The sequence below is a fragment of the Gopherus flavomarginatus genome, chromosome 3, assembly GCF_025201925.1.
Source record: "Gopherus flavomarginatus isolate rGopFla2 chromosome 3, rGopFla2.mat.asm, whole genome shotgun sequence".
Classification (NCBI taxonomy): Eukaryota; Metazoa; Chordata; order Testudines; family Testudinidae; genus Gopherus; species Gopherus flavomarginatus.
This window is the reverse complement of record NC_066619.1, coordinates 227902876-227914657: the sequence shown is the minus strand read 5'-3', so window position 1 is coordinate 227914657 and position 11782 is coordinate 227902876. Positions and strand designations below refer to the sequence as shown.

General features: G+C 39.3%; 1 protein-coding gene across 8 annotated transcripts in view; it reads right to left on the bottom strand.

Annotated features, from left to right (window-relative positions):
• Positions 1-328: 328 nt before the first annotated feature.
• Positions 329-11782, bottom strand: part of MTUS1 (microtubule associated scaffold protein 1) — a 204888-nt gene continuing 193434 nt past the window's right edge. For all 8 annotated transcript variants that reach the window (XM_050947385.1, XM_050947377.1, XM_050947382.1 and 5 more), the window contains 3 exons: positions 8388-8504; positions 6481-6578; positions 329-1692 (listed from right to left, as the gene is read on the bottom strand). In XM_050947385.1, the coding sequence (XP_050803342.1) occupies positions 1476-1692; positions 6481-6578; positions 8388-8504 (432 nt within the window). In that variant the 3' untranslated portion in view covers positions 329-1475. The remainder of the gene's footprint in view (positions 1693-6480; positions 6579-8387; positions 8505-11782) is intronic.

The window sequence follows — 11782 nt, the reverse complement described above, 5'->3', positions numbered from 1 at the left end:
AGACCAGAGACACACTGTGACTACCTTAATTCGAAACAGTGTAAAATGTTACATCCATCTTCAGAACAAAAACGTGTGTCTTACTAACTCAAGGGGAAACTTCCGCCAAGTGAAATTTGGAAACTTTGGGGAGACGAACCACTTCTTCTCCCCACCCCTCCATACAGTTATCTTGGCAACACTGCTGAAAGTTAAAATAAGGGCACATTATAAAAAAAAACAAAAAACTGTGTCAAAATCAGAGAAACTGTATTGATTGCTTTTAAAACTCTTATGAATCTTGCTGCATTTCTCATTCCTCTTTCAAAGAAAGTTTTGTCATCCTACTTATTTTTCCCTTTTTGGCTTTTAAATCCTGTATCTTCGATTAGATCAGGACCCTCTAGATGGTGGCCTTGGCAATGACCAGGCTTTTCATAGGAAGTAATGGCTCCTTGTCTGGGAGTTTGTTTTCAGTAGACAAGGGGACTGGGTCCGGTTGCATGTCTGCAGTATCGGGGTTTATGCTAAACCTAGTCATTTTAATGTTTTGACCTCTGACTACAGTAGAATTAAGGGAGTTGCAGAGATTGTCAATTTCAATGTTCCAAAATCATCATCTTGCTTCTCCACTTCCATTTTAGCAAAACGTGTTCTAAACTTGACTGTATCCTGAAAAACTGCAATGCTACCATCTTATTAGACTGTGATATGGTTACCAGTGCTGCATATGAATGGAAAAGCTAAAAATTCATAGACAGCATGGCTGCAGTTTCAACTCTGACAATCAGACTGAATTTTTTAGAAGAAAAATCACTCAATTGCACTATAAAGGTAGGTAGACACACTGACAAGTCAACAGATAAAACATTTCCTGCCATCGTCTTACTAAACAGAAGCAGAAAGATGAGGTGGAAACTAGCCTATAATACAAATGGCAGTTTCTCCTCACCCACAGTTAAGGGTAACCTTGGATAAAACATGCATATTGACAACATTATTAATGAAGTACATGTCAATGTATATTCTTTAGCTTTTGTCCTTTATTACATACACGGCAAAGAAGGCAGCATCTCTCTCTCTCTCTCACACACGCACACAGTGTGTTACATCCACATCATACACATCCACAGTCTCAAAAAGGTGTCTGTGATAAGGAACACATTATAGAGGTTGTGGTCTATATCTATAGCCCCTGAGCTTTTTTCCTTAGACTTAGGTGAAAAAGGCAATGAACAAGACTTCCCTTGCTCTGTAAGTGCTTTGTGCAACAATGTCTATAGTCATTATATTTCTCCTCCAAAAAAGACCTCAGTAAAGTCTTACCCTCATATTTTCAGTATCTTAGAACAATTTTCCACACCAATAATTCCAGTTATATTTCAGTCATCACACTCAGCTAATATAGCTCTTGCTCCCATGATTGGAGTTAGGATCAGTTCTGCAGATCACAAGTGAAATGCTTTTATGGGGTCTCCCCCTCATTTCAAGAGATGTCATCTTGGTGCTACTGTAGGAGCAGAGAAGGAGCCAGAATTCCTTGGTGACTGAGAAGGCATTGGTGGAGAACTAGGCGACACTTTCTTAGGGCTGCACAGGTCCCCATTGTGTAGTTTCCATAGAAGTTCTTCGTTTTCCATTGATAAACGTTTATTTACTTTTGATTCTTTCTCTAGAGACTCCTGTAAAACTGCCTGCTCTGTGGAAAGTTGCCTGAAAAAAATAATTGTAAGTGGACATAATTCCATTTGAAAGTCAGAGCATCTTATAGCTTTTTTAATTCTTTTAAAATTATGTAACAAATCCCTGTCCAGATATATTCATTCCTTATCAGGATTTAGTGCATTTGTTCTCATGGAGAATATTCCCAAGAAGTAGCAGCTGGGTTCTACAGGCTTGCCCTCATTGCACTGTGAGCTGGAGCTATAACTTGAGTTTTACCCCAACTTGACTCCCATCCACACACAAATCTCTAGCTTGAATTAAGAGGTATTTTAACCTCAGGTTGTTGAAGCTGGAGTGCTATTAAAGCTAGAGCTAATAATGCAGTGGAGATGCAATAGCTCCAGGTACCACCGCTGATTAGCTCCAAATACAATCACACTGCTATTCAAGCCACTGTGCAGCTCAAATGCTGGGCTGGCCTTACCATGAGGCAAACTGAGGCAGCCACCTCAGATGCCAGACTTTTGGGGGTGCCACTAGGACCCAGAGTGTAGAAAATTGTGTCTGCTGCTGGTGCATATGTGTTCTCTCTGCTCTGGATGCACAGAGATGGTGGAGTGCTGTGCTGGAGGAAGGAGGGCACAAGCGATGTAACAGGCAGGCAGGGGAAAAGATGAGGGGGAATAACAAAAGCTGCAGGGAGAGAGAGAGAGAGAGAGAGAGAAGCCTCTTATGTACCTTGTTAGCACCCCCAGGAGTCTGGACTGATTAACACTAGCTTCTCAGGAAGCTTCCTGTTTCCTGCTGCTTCTCTGAACCCACTTGAGGAGAACAAGTAGTCAACTGAAGAAGTAGGAGCCAATTAGGCCCTTAAGACACTGATCTTCCTTCACTCAGGCCCTGCTACCAGCCTGCTTATATGTCCTTCAACTGAGTGTTGAGAGCCACTATAGCTGGCACAGAACAGCAATCATGAGTGAAAGAAGAAAACGCCCCTCTGGGGCAGCATTCAGAAAAAGAAAGCAAACAAAGGAAGCTTTCCTATCTAAGCAGGAAGGAGCTCTCCTGAGATACAGAGACACAAATGTTCACAGTGAGCCTTCCAGCCCCAGTGAGGATGTGAGTGGTGAGGAGATGCCTGATCTTCTAGTTAGTCAGAGTGCAGGTGACCTGGCAGCTACTGCAGCATCCATATCTCCATCTCAAATGGATGTAACCATGAGCATTCCTGAAGAAAAAAGTGTAGATCAGAGAAGAGTGTGGTGAAGGTCTAAGTAACAGCTGCTGCTGCGTTTCGTTCCTTAAGTCTAGATGATCCAGGACTGTGGACCCACTTGAGCAGTAGCCTGAGGGACTTCCTTGTACTGCATGGGCCACAGCAAGTGAAAAACTTCATGTTCCTCAAAGACAATGAAAATAGAAGTTTCAATCCAACACATTACTGGCGTGACATCCCAATGGTGACAAAGTGGAGAGGCCATGGCTTATGTACTCAAAACCCCAGAAGGCTGCATACTGTTTTTGTTGCAAACTCTTCCAGTCTAATGTTCCAGCCACATGGGCTCTACAGGAACAAAGGACTGGAAAAATCTGTCTAGAAATCTGGCATGCCATGAGAAGGCAGCAAATGACCCGAGAGCATTCCATAGGCATAAAGAGCTTGAGATGAGACTAAGGTTAAAGGCCACCATAGATCAGCATCAAGAGAAGATTGCATCAGAGTCTTTTTACTGGCAAAATGTTCTGAAAAGGCTCATTGCCATTGTGAGAATGCTTGCTACCCAAAACTTAGCACTGCATGGCACTTCGGATCAGCTGCATGTGCCAAACAATGGAAACTTCCTTAAAATTGTGGAGCTGATGGCTGAGTTTGATGCTGTACTCCAGGAGCTTATAAGAAGGGTCACCACCCAAGAAATGGACATACACCACTACCTTGGAAAAACAATTCAAAATGAGATCAAACAGTTACTGGCAACAAAAGTCAAACAGAAGATTGTGGCAGATCTGAAGTCAGCAAGATATTACTGTGTTATTCTGGACTGCACACCTGACATCAGCCATACTGAACAAATGACTTTAATGGTGTATTTTATAACAGAACCTAGTGAAAATGTCCCTGCAATGGTGACTGTCAAGAGCATTTTCTAGAATTTATTGACATTCATGATACTACAGGAGCTGGTATGACAAATGTGCTTCTTAAAAAGCTGGAAGACACGGGAATTGTGATACCTGATACGAGAGACCAGGGCTACAATAATGGTGCCAACATGAGAGGAAAGAACAGAGGAGTGCAGACACGGATCCGAGAGTTAAACCCTCGAGTGTCTTTTGTCCCATGCAGTTCTCACTCATTGAACTTGGTGGTTAGTGATGCAGCATCAGCTTCTAGTGAGGCTGCTGAATTTTTCAATGTATTTCAAATATCTGTGTATTTTTCTCTGCATCAACTCTGATGGCAAACTTTGAAGCAATAGCTGGGAACATCCTCTCTGACACTGAAACCACTGGGTGCCACATGATGGGAAAGTCTAGTGGAGACGATAAAGCCTATCAAACATCAAATTGGGAAGATAGATGATGCCATAATTGCCATTATGGAGGATAATGCTATGACAGGAACTGTTCATGGGAGAACAGTGGCAGAGGGAAATGGAATCACCAGAATCATACATAACTTCAAATTTCTATGTGGCTTAGTGTTGTGGCATGACATACTGTCTGAAATAAATGTTATAAGCAAGAGACTCCAAGGTGTTGACTTTGATGTAACTGGAGTGATGGAACAGCTGGACAAAGCAAAATCAAACCTACAGTCTTACCAGTCAGATGAAGGATTTCAAAACGTTCTGAAGAGTGCACAGCAATTGGCAGAGGAACTTGACACTGAAGCTATTTTCCCACCCGTTCAAGAATACAAGAGTCACCAAAGATGATGATATTTGGGATCTCTTATGGGATTATCCCATGCCTCGAAATCAAAACAATAATTCAAAGTTGAATTCTTTAACCAGGTGCTAGATTGTGCAACACAGTCAGTTGAACATTTCATGCAGCTCAAGGAACACAACAGTATATTTGGTATGTTGTATGCTATTCCAAAACTCCTCACTATACCTGAAGAAGACCTACACCAGCAATGCAGGGCACTAGAGACCGTGTTGACACATGATGACATGCGCTATTGATGCGAGTGGTTTAGGTGATGAACTGAAAGCCATTTCAAGATACATTTCAGCAGGATCAACTCCAAAGGCTGTTCTGGAATATATGTGCACAAATGCTTTTGTTGCTCTGCACATACTTCTAACACTTCCTGTAACGTTAGCCAGTGGAGAACTCAGCTTCTCCAAGCTGAAGTTAACAAAAACACATCTACACTCCACAGTGACACAGTTGCAAGGCTGACCAGCCTCTCCTATCTCAATAGAGCATGAGCTGGCCTACGCTGTGGACAGTCAGCAGGAAGCAGTTGAAGTCTTTGCAACCAAGAAGGCACAGAAAGCACCACTTTGATTATTCAAACAGATAAAAATGCCAGTGTTTATTACGCAGACAAGAAAAGTTACATTTGCTGTTTAGAAGTTTGAAAGTTGTGTTTAAAATTTTTGAACAAGGCATTTTAAGTTGTTTGTTCTCCTTTATTGGGGTAGGTAGCAGAGCAGTACCATGAGAGGAGAACAGGAAGAACGCAGAAATGAGACCTCTCAAAGTTTTAGCCCAAGCGAGGGGGGACGGGGGCATCATTTGAGCTCCCTGCCTTCGGTGCCAAACTATTGTGAGCTGGCTCTGCTCAAATGTTTCAAAGTGTGATCACTCAACTTGAGCTAGGCTAGCTCTAGTGAAGGAGCTCAAATGTACTAACTTGAGCTAACTGTTGCAGTGAAGACAAGCGCTAAGCTGGCAGCTTAGGCAGAAGACAGGATGTCAGATGTAACAGATGTGCCCTAGTCAGAAAAAAAAAATCCTGTATAAAAGCATCCACCTATTGTTGCTTGCATTACTGCATGAGCCAGTCATTCTACAAAGTTCTGGGTACTTTAAGGTCCTCTTAAAATTCAACTCTTATTAATGAAGGCTGCTGAAGAGTTTTCACATCTTCCCTGTTAGAAGTCATGTCATAGCTCTGTCTCCTTGCAGTGCAAGACCTGCAGTATTTGTCTGAACTTCCTATTGTCCTTTATTGTATGATCTACAGTGGCTTGCCCATTCATTTCTTGCAACATATGCAGAATTAGGAGACCTGATTAACAGTCAGACCCCATTTGTGGATGGATGTATTCTGCATATCTAGAACCAGGAAGATAACACACTGCCCCTTTGCTTAAACAAGCTTTTTAAAACTACTCTTAACTATTTCTTTTCAACATTTTACTATATAAAACCCCAAGCAGTTCTTATAAAATCAGCAGCATTTCACTCTGGGGAAAAAGAAAATCTAGCAACAAATTGTAAGAGATGGTGCTCCTGAGTAGCCTTTACTTCCCTGGTAACTGTGTTAATGAGCATTCAAGACAGTAACGTGGGCTGTAATTTCCAAGGGAACAGAGCTAGCCTTATTTGATGTTAAGAACAGTCATTTTTATACACTGCCCCCAGCTGTTTCAAGGAGCATCCACCCCCACACAATACCCATTCCTACTCAGGTGGGATTTCAGATTTGCACACAGAGGATAGAAAAATGCGTACCATGCTTCCATATTCCAGGCATGATATCTAACAGTGGTAAGGGCTTTTTAAAAATCTACAAGATGCTGATTATTCGTTTACAGAATAAAATGCATGTTTTCACAAGTTAATGAAAATGCCTGCATTTCATGGATTATGTTTTACCTTGAAAGTTGCATGTGTTTGTCCATCCGAGCTTTTAGTTCTTCGTTTTCCTGCTGAAACTTCTTCATTTTATCCATTAAGACTGTGTTCTTTTCCACCTTTAACAAATGAAAACGTTGTTGGGGTTTATGTGTGGGTGTCCGTTTTTTTTAAAAAATACAGAATAATTGCATTGGCAAGTTCCCATTATATGCATTACTTACCTAAAATTGAATTTGTTTCACTAAGTACAAGTTAGATTATTTTAAAATACATAGAATGATCTTGAGAAAATGTAAAAGTGATGTGAAAATGATTTATTGCTCATTTTTAGTAGGCAAGTCTACTTTTTCTTCTTCTAGAGTCAGCATTTTGCCACTTTTGCTTGATTAACTGCCCACTAAAAGCTGAATCTGCTACTTGAATTTCTGGGCTGGTGGCAGCAGTTCTCTTCACATATAGCATAACAGATGGTTGACACACTAGATCACCATGTAATATATAGTCTAGGAATTACTTGATGAAAGTTAACAAAATCAAAAAAAATATTCTCCATGTATAACCAGATCTCCCTCAACCTTTACAACCACCCACAAAATCTATTCTGTATTAGCAGAAGTGATCTGATCCCCATCTAAAAAAGCCACACTCCTGCATTTCCCAATTAGTATCATGGGGGAAAAAAGCTGCTTTTAAAAACAAAACAACTTTAAAATGAGTTAACATTCAGTGGATTTCCAAAAGTCAACATCTTTAGTCAGAAGCAACCCTGTGGGCACCAACCTTTAGAGCCCATGATTACTCTGAAGTGTCTAGGATTTTATAACGACTTGTAAATCATCACTGGTATATAGCAATAGTTGGCTCTCAGACAAAATGTAATAGCTGACTGAGACCCTGGTCCCTGTTTTTTAAGCCTCTCTCCTCTGCATTAAATGACAAGATTTCCATGAGGACAATGGCTGAAGTATTCCAGTAGTGCTCAATTGCACCAACCAGGAACAAGGCTTCCATCATTCTACATGCCCTACAAACATTATAGGAATTTCTGCCCCGAAGAGCTTCCACTGTTACACAACAGAAATAGGAGGGGGTGCCAAGGAGTGGTAATTTAAGAAGGCTGTAGTATTCAATACATCAGATTGACATAGACTTTATGTGGAATGGAAATACTTAATTTACTCAGTCAACATATTCAGATGATTTTATTTTTCTGTACCATGTTGAGTGGGTAACTTCCTTTCTTGTTTCAATAAACTCGGTTTTGTGACCATTAACATTTTTTGCCTAAGGGGCATTGTGACACAGTGCAAACCAGGACTATGTAAGCTTCCCCATGAGGTTCTGCCATGAAATCAGAATCTCTCATGTCACAGATTTATAGTCCTGGTGGGCAAATGCTGCGAAATTTAACCTGATATTTGTCAAGAGTGGGGACTGCATATTGTGGACAGTTACTAACTAGTACAGATTTTTAACAACCCAAAACAAAATTGAACAGAAGTCTAGAGGTTAAAAAGTTAATTATGCCACCTGGGGATTCCCCTCTTGCCTCTCCCACTTGAGTCAAAAAGCGAATACTAAATAGCTAGCATTTTACAGAGAGCCCCTGGAAAGTTATCATTTACAGGATTTACAAGTTAAATTGCGTGTAAAGTAGTAATGTCGTTCAGAAAATTGGCTGAAATTTGATTTGTTCCTCTGTTCCACTGTTTCTGTCTCTTATTGTATCATTCAGGAAACATCTCTCCCCAGACTGCAGGCTAGCACAGGTAAAATTGTACTTGTGACATTAACAGGTACCATGTGCTCCTTTGTAAATTTTTGTTTGCTTTTCATGTATACTATTAGCTTAGTGTTTAAGCTTGATCAGCATGAATTCACTCTCAAAATCTGGTAACTAAAAAACAGACCCCACAGAAGCTCACCAGTTTTTCTGTCTTCATCAGCTTTATATCTTGCTGACGTAGTTTCTCATTCTTGATCTCCACCACTGCTTTCAAACTTTCCAGTTCCTGTTCCAGATACATAATCTGAGGGTTTTTCTGAAAGGATTTCCACAAAAGTTTGCTTGTTTGAAATTCTTAAAAATAAGCAATCTAAATAGCATTTAAAAATGTACATAGTAAACACTTGTAAATTACGTGTTTGTAATAAATTTATGAAATCGAGTGGGACATGGTTTTGAGTCAGAAGGAAAAACTAAGATTTTTTTTCCAACTCCTGAATATTTATTCTCCCCTCCCTTAATTTCGTTTGTCCTTCAGTACAAAGATCTGAAGATCATTTTGCTTTTGTATAAATGATAAAAACCCTTGTGGATCAAATTGATACATTATTGCTAGCGTAAAATGAATCAATTTTATAGTAGTCCCGAGGCCCCCTAATAGATAAGGCTGCCAAGAATTCCAGAAACCTCCTATTTCCTCTTAGTCATAACTAAGCCCAAGAGGAGGTTAATTAAAATATATGTATTTATATGTATACATGCATGCACACAGAGTCACTCGGATATTTTGTTTCTACCCTTCTTGAAGAGCTCAAACAACTTTTCTTGCATATGAGTAACTCAAAAGCTGAACTTCAAACCTTTGAATTTTACGTGTAGGTAATCCTCAGAGTTTCCAGTTTGAAAGCAGCACTTTATAATTCCAGTATGCAACTTTCATACTACTTCTGGCCGCATAACATACAGTTGCATATTCTTAATCTATACGAACATTGTCTTTGCCCCATGGTATGACTTGTATCTGCTATAGCAAGCTTAATATTTACTGGTTAGTAAGTGATGCGGATCTGTAAGGGGTTTTTAGGGCTGTCAAGCGATAAAAAAACTTAATCGCGATTATCACTGTTAATAATAATATACCATTTATTTAAATATTTTTGGATGTTTTCTATGTTTTCAAATATATTGATTTCAGTTACAACACAGAATACAAAGTGAACAGTGCTCACTTTATATTTTTTTATTACAAGTATTTTCACTGTAAAAAACAAAAAATGTATTAAGTGAATTGAAAATACTAAATACTGTAGTGCAATCTCTATCATGAAAGGTGAATTTACAAATATAGAATTAAGTACTAAAAAATGCATTCAAAAATAAAATATAAAATTTTAGAACCTGCAAGTCCATTCAGTCCTACTTCTTCAGCCAATTGCTCAGACAAACAAGCTTGTTTAAATTTGCAGGAGATAATGCTGTCTGCTTCTTGTTTAGAATGTCACCTGAAAGTGAGAACAGGCATTGCAAGATATTTATGTGCCAGATGCACCAAAGATTCATATGTCCCTTCATGCTTCAACCACCATTCCAGAGGACATGTATCCAGGCTGATGACGGGTTCTGCTTGACAACAATCCAAAGCAGTGAAGACAGACGCATGTTCATTTCCATTATTTGAGTCAGATGCCACCAGCAGAAGTCTGATTTTCTTTTTTGCTGGTTCAGGTTCTATATTTTCTGTATCGGAGTGCTGCTCTTTTAAGACTTCTGAAAGCATGCTCCACACCTCATCCCTCTCAGATTTTGGAAGGCACTTTGGATTCTTAAACCTTGGGTCCAATCCTGTAGCTATCTTTAGAAATCTCACATTGGTACCTTCTTTGTGTTTTGTCAAATCTGCAGTGAAAGTGTTCTTAAAATGAACGTGTGCTGGGTCATCTGAGACTGCTATAACATGAAATATATGGCAGAATGTGGGTAAAACAGAGATGGGGACTATCAGGCCCCCCCTCACACACACACACTGAACTCTGTGTTATCCGCATGAAAGACCTCCTAAGCTTATATTCTACCAGTGTAGATTAGAACTTCCCCAAGGCACAAATTCCTTTCCTTGTCCTTGAACAGTATTGCTGCCATCACCAAGTAATTTACACAAAAATTCAGGGAAGGGTTACTTGGAATCCTTATCCCACCCAAAATATCCCCCTAAGTCCCTTCACTCTCTTTTCTAGGGAGGCTTGAGAAGAATACAGCAGCCAATTTCCTTAGTAATGTGAGTACAGAAAAATCAATCAGGTTCTTAAAAGAATAACTTTATTTAAAAAAAAATCATACCTGCAAAATCAGGATGGAAGGTAACTTTACAGAAAGATTTAAAAACAGAGGATTCCCCTCAAGACTCAGCTTCACAGTTACAAAAACAGGAATAAAACTACCTCTGTAGCATAGGAAAATTCACAAGCCAAAACAAAAGAACCTAATGCATGTCCTTGCCTTACTTACACAAGGTACCAGAGATATTGTACCTGCTTGACTTCTCCCTCCATCCAGGGAAGGAACAACAAAAGAGAACAACAACAAATCCTTCCCCCTTTCCCCCCCCTCCCCCCGATTTGAAAGTATCTTTCCTCATTGGTCCTTCAGGTCAGGTGCCAGCTAGGTTATTTGAACTGCTGAACCCCTTACAGGTAAAGTAATCCAGTACAGCTGCCAAGAAGAGATTTTATGCTACTACATATATAAAGGTTGCTACCCTTCCCCCTATATTTATAACAGGGACATTCAATTCTCCCCCAAGGAGTTCAGTCACAAATTTAATTAACACATTCTTTTTTTAACGAGTGTCATCAGCATGGAAGCATGTCCTCTGGAATGGTGTGGCCAAAGCATGAAGAAGCATACAAATGTTTAGCATATCGAGCATGTAAATACCTTGCAAAGCCAACTACAAAAGTGCAATGCAAATGCCTGTTCTTACTTTTTGGTGACATTTTAAATAAGAGGACAGCATTATCTTGTGTAAATGTAAATTAACTTGTTTCTCTTAGCAATTGGCTGAACAAGAAGTAGGACTGACTGGACTTGCAGGCTCTGAAGTTTTACACTTTTCTTTTTGAGAGCAGTTATGTAACAAAAAATCTACATTTATAAGTTTCACTTTCACAACAAAGAGACTGCACTACAGTACTTGTATGAGGTGAATTGAAATATACACTGATTTCAGTTACAACACAAACACAATATAAATGAAAATGTAGAAAAACATTAAAATATTTAACAAATTTCAATTGATATTCTATTGTTTAACAGTTCAGTTAAAACAGATTAATTTTTTTAATCGTGATTAATTTTTTTTACTTAATTGCTTTAGTTAACTGAGATTAATCCACAGCCCTAGTTATTTTGTAAAGTTAACCTCTACCAGGCCTCTTTTTCCATGGTAGAAGTGTTTATGCTTCACAACTGAAGTCACAGGCAATAAGAAAAAGACCTATTAAATCCAAGTCAGTATGTAGGTAAAAACTGGAACAAGAAGAGAAAGAAGCCAACACCATTGAAACAACATGTCCATTATGTGTATTTGGTGCAAAC